Here is a 16950-nt window from a genome sequence, read left to right as displayed (position 1 = left end):
TTTTCTTGAATTTCTTATAACAATAAGCATTTGTTGGCAGGTCTAGGCACTATGCATAGCATACACTACATTTTTTTTCATTATATTTAATATGCTAGCTATATTCTAACTAGGCCTGATACTATTTTAATCATATAATGTGATAAATTAAATATTAAATACGTAGATGTTACCTAAAAGTAGGCTAAAGATGAGTAAATGCCCACACTCTCCACAGATACACATGTGAAACAAAAATGAAAGCAGTCATACAGTACATATTATACAGTAATCATTACTCCAAATCTTTTATTCCTTCCGCCATCAGGTTATTGTATTTATACAGTAGCCATTTTAAAAATGATCCATATCAATAGCTTACCTGGTAAAATACTGCCTTTTTGTTGTTGATTTATATTATACATTGTATTCATTTGGCAGAATAAATCATCTTTAATTGAGAAATGCTCAAACCTGTGTGTTGTCAAATATCACTATGACTTTAAAACTCTAGTCTGATTGAACCTATCCACCATAGCATTCTGTGTGTGGACAACTTAATATAGAAATTAGATATAGTATGCTATTCATACAGTTACAAACGCATACAGATAGCATTTAAGTCATTGCTTATAGAATAACTAATAAGGAGCAAAGTCTGGCCTAAATTCCCCCATGCAGCTTTGATGTGTCTAAAAGCTAACATTACAGTAACTTTTATTTAACAGAGTAGAAATGGAAGAGGAGGATATGTCTGTCATGTTTACTTGTTAACATCTTGGTTTCTTGACTGGTTGTTGACATAATTGTAGCTCAGATGTGAGTGCAAAAATTTTGCAAACACAAGTTACAAATACTCTGTGGGCTGAGCCCCCCCTGTCTTCCAATCCTAGTGACGTCCCTGAGGGTGGTTATTCTTAAAATAACCTAAAAATAACTTATACAGAACGTTCTCTAATGGTTCTTTTTTGGGAACCAAATAATAACGTTCTGGGAACGTTCTTTTTTAGGTTTTATTTTTGCACCTATAAAATAATATTCCCATAACGTTGCAGGGTGGTTACTTTTAAATAACCTAAAAATAACTTATACATAACGTTCTCTAATGGTTATTTTTTTTGGAACCATAAAATAACGTTCCCATAACATTACAGGGTGGTTGTTCTTAAAATAACCAAAAAAATAACTTACACAGAACGTTCTTTAATGGTTTTTTTTTTTTGGAACCAAATAATAACGTTCTGGGAACGTTCTTTTTTAGGTTTTATTTTTGCACCTATAAAATAACGTTCCCATAACGTTGCAGGGTGGTTATTTTTAAATAACCTAAAAATAACTTATACATAACGTTCTCTAATGGTTATTTTTTTGGAATCATAAAATAAGTTCCCATAACATTACAGGGTGGTTATTCTTAAAATAACTTAAACAGAACGTTCTTTAATGGTTATTGTTTTTTTTTAACCAAATAATAACGTTCTGGGAACGTTCTTTTTTAGGTTTTATTTTTGCACCCATAAAATAACGTTCCCATAACGTTGCAGGGTGGTTATTTTTAAATAACCTAAAAATAACTTATACATTATGTTCTCTAATGGTAATTTTTTGGAACAATAAAATAACGTTCCCATAACATTACAGGGTGCTTATTTAAAATAACCTAAAAATAACATATACAGAACGTTCTCTAATGGTTATTTTTTTGGGGAACCAAATAACAACGTTATGGGAACGTTCTTTTTAGGGTTTTTTTGCAACCATAAAATAACATTATTATAACGTTAAACTAACCTAAAAAATAATGTTATGAGAACCAAAAACTAACGTTGGGGGAACGTTTTGGTAACCAAAAATTGTTAGCTGGGAAATTACATTTGCAAAAGCTAACATAATGAAGGTATAGTTAAAAGTATTCAAAATTCTTTCAAGAGTGACCTGCGTGAAAGCCAATTTCACAAATGCTTGTTTTATGCTGCGGGTTATTGAGACCAAATTACTTAAAAAAAAAAAAACAATTAGCAAATTTGATTTGTGGCGATGTTGTAAGCAACTCTCATCTCTTCATCCGAGCAAAGTAATGGAGAAGAACCCCTCATTTACATTTATTGAAATACCATTAACTTTCCATCTGCTAACTAGCCACCTGTAAAACTAGTTTTAACAATCACTGGGGTCCGGGCCACCGCATCGTCCAGCAGCCTATTAGAGTTTATACTCTGCAATAAAACTACTGAGAAGGCCACAACAGAGACTTACATTGTAAAACAAAGTGATAGAGCATGGCACCACTTTTGGTGTTGAAAAACTAGGTGCATTGAAATAAAAATAAGAAATAAATTCTCCCTCTAATTAAAAAAAAAGAAACCAAGGACTGAGTCCAGGAACCAAGGAAGCCTGAGGACAGTTGCAAAACAGCACAAAATACTATTACAATTTTCCATGTCAGTTTTAAGGTGTTAGACATCGTTGTTTAGTTCGCTCCAGCAAGCACAGGCACTTATAGCTAGCAAGACAAGATGCAGACAGAGATACAATGCACTGTTTGCATCTTAAAAGACTATTATGAAGCAGTAAGGGCAAGAGGAACGAAAAATAAGGCACTCAATTCAAGGCCGCGGGGGAAATTGAAAAAGAAAATATTCAGAGATCTTGTGCTAATGGAGACAAATGGGCAAGATGGCTAAAAAGAATCCCATTAAGAATAGTAGTAATATAAAAAATTGCTTTCAGAATTGATACAGTGGACCCAAGAAAGTATTTGAATGCTTGCAGATACACATAAGATGTGAATGTGAGGCTTTTTTTAATAAAAGTGAGCAAACTTTTCACAAAAAGATGAGTTTACTTGTTTGCAGTTAAAACCCCCAAAGTTTCTAAACACTTAAGTTTTCCAACTACCAAGAAGAGCTAAGATTACCCCATTTCAAATATTTGGTAAATACGTCTATACTGCAATGGTGTAAACTTGACTAACTCGTCACATAGTTGGCAAAATAGTCAAAAATATTAAGGTCTAACATAAATGTGAAAATCCAGGTAAATTGTCTGTTTTTTGCATAAAATCATCCTAAATAATGTAAAGAAAATTTAAAATAACCTTAAATCTTTAATTAGGCCATGTCATAAGATTAAAATCAAAGTGACATCAATGACTCCCATCCACTGCTCCCATCTCATAATTCGATTGAGACTTTAGCCTGGATTTCATAGACAGGGTCAAAATTAATTTCTAGATGCCATATAGCTTGATATTTTGTTACCCAATGGAAAACAATGACATTTAAACTTTATACATGTCTCAAATCCATAAATACACTGCAAAAAATGACTTTCTTACTCTGTATTTTTGTCCTGTTTTCAGTAGAAACTTAGATCTTAAAAATTCTTAAATCAAGATGTATTTTCTTGATGAGCAAAATTAACTAAGAAAATAAGTCTAGTTTTTAGACAAAAAAATAAACTAAGTTAATTTATGCTTAAAACAAGCAAAAATATCTACCATTGGGGTGAGAAAACTTTTCTTAAATTAAGGGTTTAAGAAAAAATAAAACTTATTTTAAGATTTTTTTTCTCACCCCATTGGCAGATATTTTTGCTTGCTTTAAACACAAATTCAATTAAATTGAACTTTTTCTCTATAAACTAGACTTATTTTCTTAGGTCATTTTGCTTATCAAGAAATTGCATCTTAATTTAAGAATTTTTAGATTTTCTACTGAAAACAAGACAAAAATACTAAGTAAGAAAGCCATTTTTGTAGTGTAATCTGATTGAGACTTTAGCCTGGATTTCATAGACAGGGTCACAATTTATTTCTAGATACAACATAGCATGATATTTTGTTATCTAACGGAAAACAATGACATTTAAACTTTATACATGTCTAGAATCCATACACTGCAAAAAAGAGACTTTGTTACTTGGTATTTTTGTCTTATTTTCAGTATAGAAATATCTAAAAATTCTTAAATCAAGATGTATTTTCTTGATGAGCAAAATTAACTAAGAAAATAAGATTTTTTTTATTTTTGTCTAAAAACTATAAAGTAAATTAATGCTTAAAACAAGCAAAAACATCTTCCATTGGGATGAGAAACGTTTGCTTAAATTAAGGGTTTAAGAAAAAATAAAACTTATTTTAAGTTTTTTTTTCTCACCCCATTGGCAGATATTTTTGCTTGCTTTAAACACAAATTCAATTAAATTGAACTTTTTCTCTATAAACTAGACTTATTTTCTTAGGTCATTTTGCTTATCAAGAAATTGCATCTTAATTTAAGAATTTTTAGATTTTCTACTGAAAACAAGACAAAAATACTAAGTAAGAAAGCCATTTTTGTAGTGTAATTTGATTGAGACTTTAGCCTGGATTTCATAGACAGGGTCACAATTTATTTCTAGATACAACATAGCTTGATATTTTGTTATCTAACGGAAAACAATGACATTTAAACTTTATACATGTCTCGAATCCATACACTGCAAAAAAGAGACTTTGTTACTTGGTGTTTTTGTCTTGTTTTCAGTGGAAATGTCTAAAAATTCTTAAATCAAGATGTATTTTCTTGAAGAGCAAAATTAACTAAGAAAATAAGATTTTTTTTTATTTTTGTCTAAAAACTATAAAGTAAATTAATGCTTAAAACAAGCAAAAACATCTTCCATTGGGATGAGAAACGTTTGCTTAAATTAAGGGTTTAAGAAAAGAGAAAAATTATTTTAAGACTATTTTACTCACCCCATTAGCAGATATTTTTGCTTGCTTTAAACACAAATTCAGTTAAATTGTATACTTTTGTCTTAGGTCATTTTGCTCATCAAGAAAAAGCATCTTAATTTAAGAATTTTTAGTTATTTCTACTGAAAACAAGACAAAAATAATAAGGTCTCTGAATTACCACTTGATACATAAAAAAAAATAGACAAACCACTTAGCAAAAATCCAAGGTTTATTGAGAGTAGGTTTAGTGTGCAGATACATGTGTGATGAGAACAGAAGCCCACTCCCACTCAACAAGAGCCGGCCAACTGGAGTTTTGGCCCGTCACGTGTCCACTGGGATACAGCGCCCCCTTACTTTCACAAAGAATTACTTACATTTCATACCAATGGCTACAACTGTAATACTATTGAAACTGTGGTTGATAACTAACAAATAACATACATGAGGAAAAATAACAGAAACTGATCTATTCTGTTATGTAACAGTAAAAATGAACCAGCTTTGACATAAAAGCTGCCATTACTACTTCCATTGGAGGTTGTTATTCTTCCAATTTGATTCTATTAATGTTTGAGAAGTGACTTTAACCCCGCTCTACTCTTATCAAACCCAACTCCTCCCTTTATGCTTTCTCGCTCTGGTATTTATGGTGCAGCTGAAGCACGTCATCCTGAGAGACCCTCTTCCATCCATCACTATGGACGTGGTACAGGTTGACCTGGCCTCCGCTGTAGGCGTCACGATAGGTGGCTTGGTAGATGGCGCGGCGGCCCAGGTCGCAAGCTTCCTCTACGGTCAGGTCATAGCGAAGGCCGCTGTCAACCACGCCATAGGCGTACATAGAGCCCGAGCCCACCGCAAAGAGATCTCCGCACACACGGTTACCCTCGGAGTCCACATAGTAGAGCCCTGCAATGAGAGAACAACACAATCAGCAGTGCTTTATGTCCTGTTCGGGTTAAAAAGAGTTGGAGCCAAGAACAATGAAATCGTTTAAAAAAGCAAAACCCTTAAAGGAATAGTCCATTTTCTTAAAAGAAAAATCCAGATAATTTACTCACCACCATGTCATCCAAAATGTTGATGTCTTTTATTTGTTCAGTCGAGAAGAAATTATGTTTTTTGTGGAAAACATTGCAGGATTTTTCTAATTTTAATGGACTTTAATAGAGCCCAACATTTAATTCTTAACTCAACACTTAACAGTTTTTTTCAACGGAGCTCCAAAGGACCACAAACGATCCCAAACGAGACACAAGGGTCCCACCCAGCAAAACGACTGTCATTCCTGACAAGAAAAACAAAAAATATACACTTTTAAAGCACAACTTCTCGTCATATAGATCCGGTCGTGATGCCCCAGCTGACCCCGCGCAATACGTCATGACATAAAGAGGTCACAGAGGACCAACGCGAAACTCCGCCCCAGTGTTTACAAGTGTCTGAAAGAGGACCGTTCCTACGTTGTATGTCAACTGATACTAATTAATGTCTTTGTGGCAGTTTATTGTTTAAAATGCTCCGCAAATGTGCGTTTTATATATGTAACACGTGACCTCCCTACGTTACTACGCATTTACGTTAGGTCGCGCTGGACCGACCTAGACGAAAAGTTGTGGTTTAAAAGTACATTTTTTTTCCTTGTCAAAAATGAAAATCGTTTTGCTAGATAAGACCCTTGTGCCTCATTTGGGATTGTTTGTGGTCCTTTGGAACTCCGTTGAAAAAAACTGTTAAGTGTTAAGTATTAAATGTTGGGCTCTATTAAAGTCCATTAAAATGAGAAAAATCATTCAATGCCTTCCCCAAAAAACACAATTTATTCTCGACCTAACAAAGAAAGACATCAACCTTTGGATGACATGGTGGTGAGTAAATTATCTTGATTTTTCTTTTAAGAAAATGGACTAATCCTTTAAGAGAGAATTCAGTAGATTGATCGATGTTATGACCACAAGGTTATAAATAATGATCTAACAATACAAGCTCCGATCCTTCTCCAAGGGTACACGTGTGAAAAGGGATAATGGGAAACATCCAGTCGTCTATTTTTTCCTGACACCCAGATATTCAATAGCTGAAGCTTGATCTGGGGTCACCTGAGGGCTCCGGCATGAAAGGCAAAAATAAGAGGCGCTACAGGAAAAATGATAGGAAGCTGTTACTACCATCTTGCCCATATTAAGCAAGCTAAATGTAAGCCTGCATTGAACGCGGCATTCACCCTGAGACGGTGCTCAAGGCGCTATTGATTGCTCCAAAAACATCCAAATTAATTATTGATCTACACCTGAAGTCCTGACCTCTCACCCAAACATGATGGATGACGTAGCTCAAATTCAGTGGACTGCAGGGCCACTGTCTGCTCCAGCAATGGAGCGTTTCAAAAGTATGACGAAACACCCCTACCGTAAGAATAACGATGAGCCCATCTGCGCTCCGGCAAAACCAGGCTGCAGACGGAACGTTAACGAGCGATTGGGTCAAGCCAATCCCAATTCACGAAGATCATCACTCCTAACACACTTTTTATCATCCTGGAGTTAGACTGCTTTGAAAACTTTTACTTAAAGTTCAAGGACCCTAAATTGGCTCACAGAGACATTTTAAGGACAGTCTATCGGAGACTAAGGCTAAGAACTGACGATCGTTTCCACAAGTAAATTACATCCTCTGTACGCGTCATTAGCTCGACCTGATAATCGTTGCTGCTCCCTGAATATGCAGGGTAATTTGGCATTTTTAGAGTCAAGTGCAAAGACTAAAAACAGGATGAAATGCGGCATCGGGTCTCATTCACCCAAAATGTATCGGTTCTCATTGAGAGCTTTGAGTTTTTATTTTTTTTACACAAAACACCTGGATGTGCCACGATGATAACACACGGTTGAAAAGGGAAAAGAAAGTGACACCAAAAGGAAACGAGGCACTTGAATTTGCGAGACCTCGTAAAGCCGAGGCGACGAAGCAGTTGCGATCCCGCAAAACGTTACTGTCGCACTCCATCACAAAGGTGACAGGCAGTTAGACGTGGCAGACTAAAAGTGCGACTGCCTGCACGTGAACGCTAACATCAAGAAATACACACAGGTGATTGGCTGACTGCTCTTCTGATTGTCACCCAGCTATATGCTTGGTTAGGAGTGCCAGTGATGAGAGCTGCTGCTCGGAAAGCAAAGCATCTCTGCGTGTCGACTCGTGTCTGAGTCTTCTATGCATTCATGCACACGAACATAGGAAACAGCAGTTGAAAGAGTCATCATCATATGTTGTGAAGTTAGTAGCCCAACTGTGCCGCTGACATGTGCAGTTCCTGACAGCACAGAAGTTGTCTACACTTTCACAGCAAGTGCAGCAGGCTTTCAGTATTACTTCCTGTAATTAACAACACAATACAGCCTGGAGTGGTATGGTCTGTTTTTTACATGTGTGCGAACGTTCGCGCATGATCGGATGAAAAGCCTTGCAAAGTATCATGTTTTTATGTTAGGAGATGTTTGACGCATGTGCATTGCAACAAAATGCAATGCATCTCATGGCCTACATACTACACTCTAAGAAGGGATGTGTTAAAGGCGGAGTCCACGATGTTTGAAAGCCAATGTTGATATTTGAAATCACCTAAACAAACACGCTCCTACCCCAATAGAATCTGGACTTTCTGTTGATAGACCCGCCCCACACATACACAACCCTGCAAGGATGTCGGTTAGTAGACACGCTTCTTACTGCTGATTGGCTATAAGTGTGTTTTGGTAGTCAGCCCGTCTCCTTTTCAAAGCGTTTTTCAAACATCGTGGACTCCGCCTTTAATTGTTTTGTATTATCCTATTTAACACATTATGTGTAATTTTAACACATTACGTGTTATTTTGTGTTGATTGAGTTCAAATAAATAAAAGAGACAACAAAACTTAACACAAAATGTGTTAAAACACCACAAAGTGTGTTATTTTAAAAATAACACTGATGTGTTAAGTTAAGGACAACACATTAAGATGTGTTGTCCTTAACTAGGGCTGGGCAAAAAAAGCGATTTTTCCATTAATCGTTTATTTTTTCGTGGTCGATTCAAAAAACGATTCTCAAAGGCCACGAATCGACTTTATTTTTTTTTTATGAAATAGCCTGATTCTGTTTGATGAAGGAATGCGACTTCTGACTTTTTTAGAAAACATTTTTAATCTTGCATCAAAATTTTATTGGATTAAACCTAATTGTATGCATTTGAAAATTAGAGATGGGTTCTGTTTTAATGTACCTAAGTGTACCTAAAATAAGAGTTTAATATACAGGTTTGTGGCTCTTAATTGTTTTTATTAATTACCCACTTGTAAACTTATGTTCACTGTTCTTTTTAATAAATATAGTATTTGTATTAAATCTATATTCATTGAGTTGGGTCGAGAATCGAGTATAAAAATCGCTGTGAGAATCGGAAAAGAAAATAGAACGAGAATCGAATTGATAGCTCGCGAATCGAACTCGAATCGATCCGGAACATCTCAACTAATACCCAGCTCTATCCTTAACTAGACACAAGTATGTTTTCCTGTTCAAGCATGGTTACAAAAATACGACGGACCCTCGCGTATGCGTAAAAACGGGACTATCAGGTTTCCCACACCTTAGTTAACTTCAAATTCAAGGACTTTTCAAGGAATTTCCAGGTCCAATACCCTCAAATGCAATGACTAAATGTGGGGACACATTTCAAGTTAGAGCAAAGTTACATTGTGTTACCTTTAAAGATACATTGTTACAGTTCCTCGCGCTGCGTCACTGCGGTGACAATTTGGAGACGCCTCCAAGGGTAAGTGTGTCTGAACGTGTATTTCAAATTCAACCAATGGTGAGGCTTAACGACACAGACAGGGTGACGCGGGAGCCAGGAAGTATATCACAATCTGTATATTGACAAAGACGGCGTTACAGGGACGCAGGAAGTATGGCAAGGGAGACGCAGCGTCTCGTTCTCTTCTCAGGGAACAACAGTTACATACGTAACCCGAGACGTTTTCATGTGTCAAACACAACTGTGCAAAAAAGCATTTTGGTATGAATCAACATTTGCATACAGAAAATATAAGCATTTAAAGCAAACAGTTTTGCACGTGTGCTTAAAAAGTCTAGAATTTTTATGATTACACTTACTACACATTGAATAATATGGATTTTTTTTTTCAGAAATCTTCTTGCATAAAATAGATTCAAGCACTTTCAATGACCTGTATCTATGTATGTAAATTTTCAAAAACTTCCCAGGGCCTTGAATTTCTTCCCCAGATTCACAAACTTTCAAGGACCCGTGAGAACCCTGAACTATACTTCTAGCTTAAGTTAAAGCAATGCAAGTTACTACTAGTACTTGTTATTAGATACTACAGTCTCAAAAAAGGTTAAAAAAGTTGTCAAATGGGCAGAGCTTTTTCTAAAAGTACACATTTGTATCTATAAAGTGCACATCAGTACCTCAATTGTAAATTTTGGTACATCAAAGGTATACATCTGTACCTAAATGGTACAGCACAATTTGGTTATGACAGTATATCTGACTGCATTCAATTCAATTCAATTTTATTAATATAGCGATTTTCACAATTGTTAATTGTTTCAAAGCAGCTTTACATTAATAGATGTAGGAAAAGCATAGAAAAGCAAGCATAGTAATAATGTAACATACAGTAAAGTAGTAAGTTAAGCCAAAGGTGGCGGACTCTCCAGGGGATGAAAAACCCCTAGGAGAAACTACATGATCTGCCCTCAAATAAAAATAAATCACAGAAAAATATATTTTCATGTCTACAGTAACTTATTTTAGCATCTTAATGCCATCGTAGGCTGGCTTTGATGTATCGATCCAAAGTTCAGAAATGCAATTCAAATCGACACTAGGGATGTCAAAAGAAGATGGCATGATGAAAAAGATGTCAAAGATGTCGAAGCTATAATTAAAAAGATGCCTTTCTGCAGCATCAGCATTGCCAACTTAAAGTAAGAGTCAAAAATAAAAATTGTCATTTTTAATCACCCTCAAGTTGTTTAAACCACTACGGCTTTCCTTGTTCCTCTAAACCAAAATGCTGATTTTTCAAAAAAAAAGCCATAAGGGATTTGAACTAGGACTGCATAACAACTAATCGCAACTTTTTGCAGAATAAAAGTTTTTGTTTACATCATATATACGTGTGTATTGTGTATAATAATTATGTATATATAAATACCCACACATGCATGTATATATTTAAGAAATATTTACATGTGTATATATACATTTTTATTTTTATATATAATTTGTTATACATAAATATGAGTACGGTACTTAATATAAATATTTTTTTCTTAAAATTTTACATGCATGTGTGGGTATTTATATATACATAATTATTATACACAATACACACATATATGATGTAAACCAAAACTTTTATTCTGCAAACCTGATTTGAACAATTATGCAAATAATGGCTTTTTTATTTTAGGATGAACTAATACTTTCTGTTTGATCGACAGACGGGCTGCTTTTGCTTTGTGTATGGACTATCACAATGCAGTGCTGTGTTTTACTTCACATGGGCTCAGATTGTGCAATGGCTCCAAAACCAGCATCCCATCGATGGAAAGGGGTTTCAATGAGATCTCAAAATATGTCACTTTAACTCTTCAGATAGTCTGAACCAGACATGGTGGTAACAGATGCATAAAACAAATACAAACACTAAAGCTCTAGGATCCCTACAGTCTCTCTAAAAGCAGTTGCACTGCATAAAATTTTATTATCCCCATCTTTGCCTATACCTCAGTACAGTCCTTTATTAAATTTATCCTTTGCAGCAAAAAGGCACTTCATCACAGATATAAGTGTGCCAAATATTGCTCGGCTTATTTGCACAACATTTACCTCTCTATTAAATCAAACCCATTGTAATACCCGACACCGCTATTAAACTTTTAACAGCAATCATTATTCACAAATTAACTGTGAAATTTCCCATGTCATTTTGTTTGCCATCTACGCAAAGGGGGCAATGCTTGTGTCATTCTCTGCAAAAAAACCCGAATGAATGAACTGATGGGATTTTGCATGCGCCTCGATCGCCCTGGCTGAGCGCAGCGTCCATCATAGTGTTGCTCTCTCTTGGCCCACAGTCACAAGCATATTGATTTTCCATTACTGTGTCACTGCGCAGGTCCTCTTTAAACACATCGGGCGTGATGTAGAGCCCGTAACAGCACCTCGGTGTCTGCAATTGAGGGATGCGGCACTCACAGAGAGTCTTATAGCACTTGCGCCATCTGGTGGATGTGTGGTGAATTAACTCGACTTACACTCGCATTAACAAAGCAAATTTTGCAGTGGCAATTTTTCTTTTAGAAGCTTCAGCTGGGCTTTATTTAAAATGGTGCTGTGTGTTGAAGTGATACAAAATGAACTGTAAATGGGAAAAGCTTCCCATTAAGACAATTAGATTAAAAGCCTCTTAGACATCTGAACGCGTAGCCCAATTAACAAAAATGGACATCAATCACGGACTAGAAAAGCAAAGGTCCTGAAAGTCCATTAACGTGCAGTTTGTGGTTCATCTCCAAGACAAAGTTATGGTGCTGCATATTAAAATAACATTCCCACTGTTGGAGATTGGCAGGAAATTATGGTGATAGAGCTATTTTTACAAAGCTATTTCAGCAGAACGCCTGGGTCAAATCAGCACAGAAAGTAATCGCCTAATTTGTCCCCATGCCAACTGCAGCAATCACTCAAAACATAAATGGGAAAATTCTGGTCCCTTCAGACAATCTTTTACATCGCAAAGCTATTTCAGATCGCAAACAGATCACAGCTGTTAGGTTTCTGCTCAATGCGTTTGATGAGAGCACTGCAGCAAACCACCTTTAATTTAAATACATGCTGTAAACCAAATTTTTTAAATCTGTGATTTCATCAAATTCCTCAGTCTTACTGCACACAATATAATTTTATATAAGAATTCGTCATATATCTAATGTATAAACTTTCTGTTTAAATGATCTCACTTTAAATCTCAAACCATTCTTTACGTTTCAGTAGCAATAACAATATAAATGTGTAATTACTTCAGTTTATCAATATAAATAATATATCAAGAACATGTTGGTAATTAGCGCTAGCAACAGTATAACACATTTTCAGTATCGACTAGTCGGAGGTTAATCAATAAATCAAGTAGTCAACTAATCATTAGAAACTGTAATACTACATTTTATACAATTGGTTTCCGGTTTACAAGATCCCAATCAACAATGTTGCCCTGGGGTGAGGATTTATTACACAAAAAATTGCTGCCTTTAGAAACAAACTACTAGTAATAAAATTGAGGAGAATGCAGCGGTCTGGAGACAAGTTTTTGAGTGTTTGGCTATTTTTAAGATGATGCACTGTCTAAAAACCACACAGCGCAAGACAGCCAAAGACGTCCATCTGAAGACGTATGGCTGTGGCTGCAGCGCCTTAAAAGTAATAAACCAAGACACATTTTTGCCGAACACAGTCAGAAAGCCAATAAATAAACTCCACTAAAAAATATCTAAAACTAGGGCTGGGTATCGATTCAGATGTTCCAGGTCGATTCGATTTCGATTCACAAGCTATCAAATCGATTTGATTTCAATTCTCGATTCTGTTTCTCGGGTCTGTTTTTATACTCAATTCTCGGTTCAACTCAATGAATATAGATTTAATACAAATACCATATTAAAAAAAAGAACAGTGAACAGCAGTTTAGAAGTGGGCAATTAATAAAAAGAGAAACAACACTATTGTCGTCGTCTTGCGAAATCTAAAATGCTTCCATAACTCAGACTTTTTATGTGAAGGTGGCATCAACCTAAAACAGCCATTTTAAGCACTGAATGAATGAATGACAAGCTCGCCTCTCGCTTTTTGGTAACATCGTGCAAGGCAAAAAAGAGGGTGACATCTAGTGAAGAAGACTAGTAATTAGATTAACGTTAATCTTACTTTCAATGTTTGCGGAAATAAATATTTTTTAAAAAATTGATTCCACTAGTTGAGAATCGATTTTGAATCGACCACGTAAAAAAAAGATCTTTTTGCCCAGTCCTATCTAAAACAAAAAAATGTCTTAAACATCTGAAATCACCAAAACATCATGACCCACCCCAAGTAGTAGGGGTGCGCGGGGCAAAAACTAACGTGGGGTTAGTTGTAACACGGACTGTTTACATTGTTGCGCAAGGTTGAGCGTTTTGTTTTTCCGGTATTTTTTTCATACTGCCAAAAGACGATCTCCCGCAAATTACTGAAAATGTATAATGTTTTACCAGAGAGTTATTGATGAAGGAGTGTTTTGGTGGCATGCAAGTAAATTTTTTGTTTCTAAGTTGGGTGTGTAAGATACCAAATCCAATGCTATGTCATATTAATCAGTGTCTTGTTGTTTAAAACATAACATCGTTTTGAAATATGTCTGCAGCTCTTAGCAACTTTTTTGGTGGGCGTGAAAATATTTTTGTAATAAATAAATTGTAACGCTGTGTTACAACTAACCCCTCAGCACTTACGCTAACCGCTAGTGTTAGCGCAATTCTTGCCGTTTTTTTTTAATAGGCTACACACGAATGATTGCTGGCTGCCAACAAAATAAATGTGCCTGCCTTTTAAAAAATTGTGTGTCAAATTTATTTCTGTCATATCTTTAATATTGATTGAATAAAGTCATGCCAAAGATTGAAATTATAATGAAATGAATGGCTAAAATCAGACTTTGATGCTCATTATCTCAGAATTAGATTTTTGAAACTGTAGTATAGTTATTACAGACAAAAAAAATGTCATCATTGGGCTGCTTTTTCTTACATATTTAGACATTTGTATCCATTTATAATTGAATTATTGTTAGAAAAGGGCTGGATGAATAAATACAGTGTGGATGTCTATTATAGACAGATATACAAACAATATCCATTTCAGGTATATAGACAAAAAAGTATTAAAATATTTGCCTGCAAACTTAATTTTTAGCAAGTGTTACAACTAACCCCCTGCCTGTTACAATAAACCCCACCTATGGGGTACGTTGTTACGCTTGCACTTCTGTCACGTTTGGCGTAATTGTCCAAGAATGGTAAGTACTAGAAACAAACTTCAAATGTTAATTTCTAGCAGAGATGTGTGTGTTGCTTGTGTAAAAATATAATTAATCAAACTCAAATATTTTTTGAATGATTGAGCCAAAACCAAAAAGCGTTAGGTTGTGCCCCGCTCTCCCCTATTTACCTAAAAAACAAGCGATTAAGAAAAGTGTAGCTGAATCAAACAAGCACTTACTAGCATGCTTGTTACATAAAAAGGCCAGGAAGATCCAATAGATAGTTTTTACGTAAAAACTCAAACCTTTAATGTACTGAAATGCATTAGAATAAACATTCACAAACAGCTAAAACTAGTTGTAATTCTTATGTAATTCAAGAAATGCATGTGATATTTACCTGGCCCTCTCTTGTCCCAGCCGCACACCATTGTCCCCATACTGAGGCCCATTCCTTTGTACTGATAGACCATGTTGGCCAATAACTTGGAGGCAGCTGCCACTGAAATACGCTCTTTGTTGCGCAGCTCGTAGATGCGGCACTGCCTGGCCAGCAGTCGCTCCCAGAAACTGCAGTCAGCGGCTCCACCTGCCATTGTGCCGAGCAGGTACGGGTTGATCTCAATTACCTTCTTTACCGTCTGCGAAGCGATGTAGGAGCCGGCGGTCGCTCTGGAATCCACAGCCACAATAACGCCATGCTCAAACTGAAGAGACGAAAGACATGTATATACAATACAATTACAATATTGTATATATTATAAACACTAGTCAACATTTGAAGTGGATCAAAAACGATCAAAGTTGTCCTAAGACAAGAACAGGTATTGTTCAAAATTTTAAGACAGCTTTTATGAAAGGGTTTGATCCAGTTAAATTTTAAAGCACAATGGTTTACATATTCATACTAAAAGCCAAGAGAGTAAATTTTGATGTCATGGGGTCTTTACCTGTGTGTCTGGTGAGCTGTAAATGCTGTCAGCTACTTAAAGGTGCGGTTTCCCAGAAAGGGCTTAACCTAGTCCCAGACTAAAATGCATGTCTTAACATAAATGAATGCCATTGTTTTGTCTCAAGATGCATACCAGTAGTGTTTTTTTGTTAGGTATGTTTGTGAAAATTACTTAAATGTCCTAAGCATTCAGATGCTTCTTAAGCTTATAGTGGTACTGTATATTAAAAGTTGGCTTTTCTGTATGCAATGATTAATATATAACTAAGGTCAAGTCCTGGGTTAACTTAAACCCTGTCTGGGAAACTGCCCACAGTGTATTACTCAACTAGTTCAGCTTCATAAGCTTATAGTTTTGTATATTAAAGTTTGAGTTTTTGATTTACCACCGTAGGCCACAATGAACACCAACATAAGATGCTGCGTCATCTTACGTCATATATATGACTTTACGGTTATTGACATTTTTCAACCTGAAACACTATAAAACATTAATAGCCAATTTAATCACGCATTTAAATGTGAAATTGCAGCAAGCGAGCTTAGAATAAAAACAACGTTATAGGCAGGTGTTGTGGACGCTGGGCCTTTATTGTGGCTGAAAAAAATAAAAGGGGGCGCTGTTTGTGAGAAATTAGAAATAATAGACAAACTGAACCTTGACCATATTAACACATAATTTACAGAGGTTAAACAGTAATAACAAAGTACATCAAGCAAAAAAACTAGTCAAGTTTGACACTGGTCTACTTAACTATTTTAAATGAACAGGCTTCTGTTTTAGTCAGTCTAGTGCAATTATTATGTGCAATAAATTCAGGCCACGTGATTAAATCGATTTAAATACTGGTTTTAAAAATAATTTGTTATGTTTTAGATGATGAGAATATAGGTTTCAAACAGACCAGATGCTCTACTATAGGCTAATGAACTCACTTTGAAAGCTAAGGTGGTCGTTCCGTGAAGAAACTCAATCTTTCTCTCCACTTCATCCTCTTCACCCAGCGGCTTCACGGCGAAGTTAGCGCTGTCTCCAAGCGCGGCTCCGAACCCGAGATCCGTCTGACCGAGCCCGCAGCCGTGAGCGAAAGGCCGGTCAAACTGATCAGAGAAATTCGCAGACTCACTCCTCAATACACTAGACAGCGCCATGTTTTAGTAAATGATGCTACAGAAGCGCCCTACTTCCTTTAGTGAAATGTTTAGAA

The 16950-nt window shown here is 35.8% G+C and overlaps 1 protein-coding gene across 1 annotated transcript; it reads right to left on the bottom strand.

Annotated features, from left to right (window-relative positions):
- Positions 1-4910: 4910 nt before the first annotated feature.
- On the bottom strand, positions 4911-16925 carry psmb5 (proteasome 20S subunit beta 5). The gene is made up of 3 exons (XM_055203089.2): positions 16679-16925; positions 15191-15497; positions 4911-5611 (listed from the first exon to the last, which is right to left on the bottom strand). The coding sequence occupies exons 1-3, from the start codon at positions 16892-16894 to the stop codon at positions 5325-5327; spliced, it is 810 nt and encodes a 269-aa protein (XP_055059064.1). The 5' UTR covers positions 16895-16925; the 3' UTR covers positions 4911-5324.
- Between the last annotated feature and the right edge of the window lie 25 nt (positions 16926-16950).

Source organism: Misgurnus anguillicaudatus, chromosome 2, assembly GCF_027580225.2.
Source record: "Misgurnus anguillicaudatus chromosome 2, ASM2758022v2, whole genome shotgun sequence".
NCBI lineage: Eukaryota > Metazoa > Chordata > Actinopteri > Cypriniformes > Cobitidae > Misgurnus > Misgurnus anguillicaudatus.
This window is presented reverse-complemented; position numbering and strand designations above follow the sequence as displayed.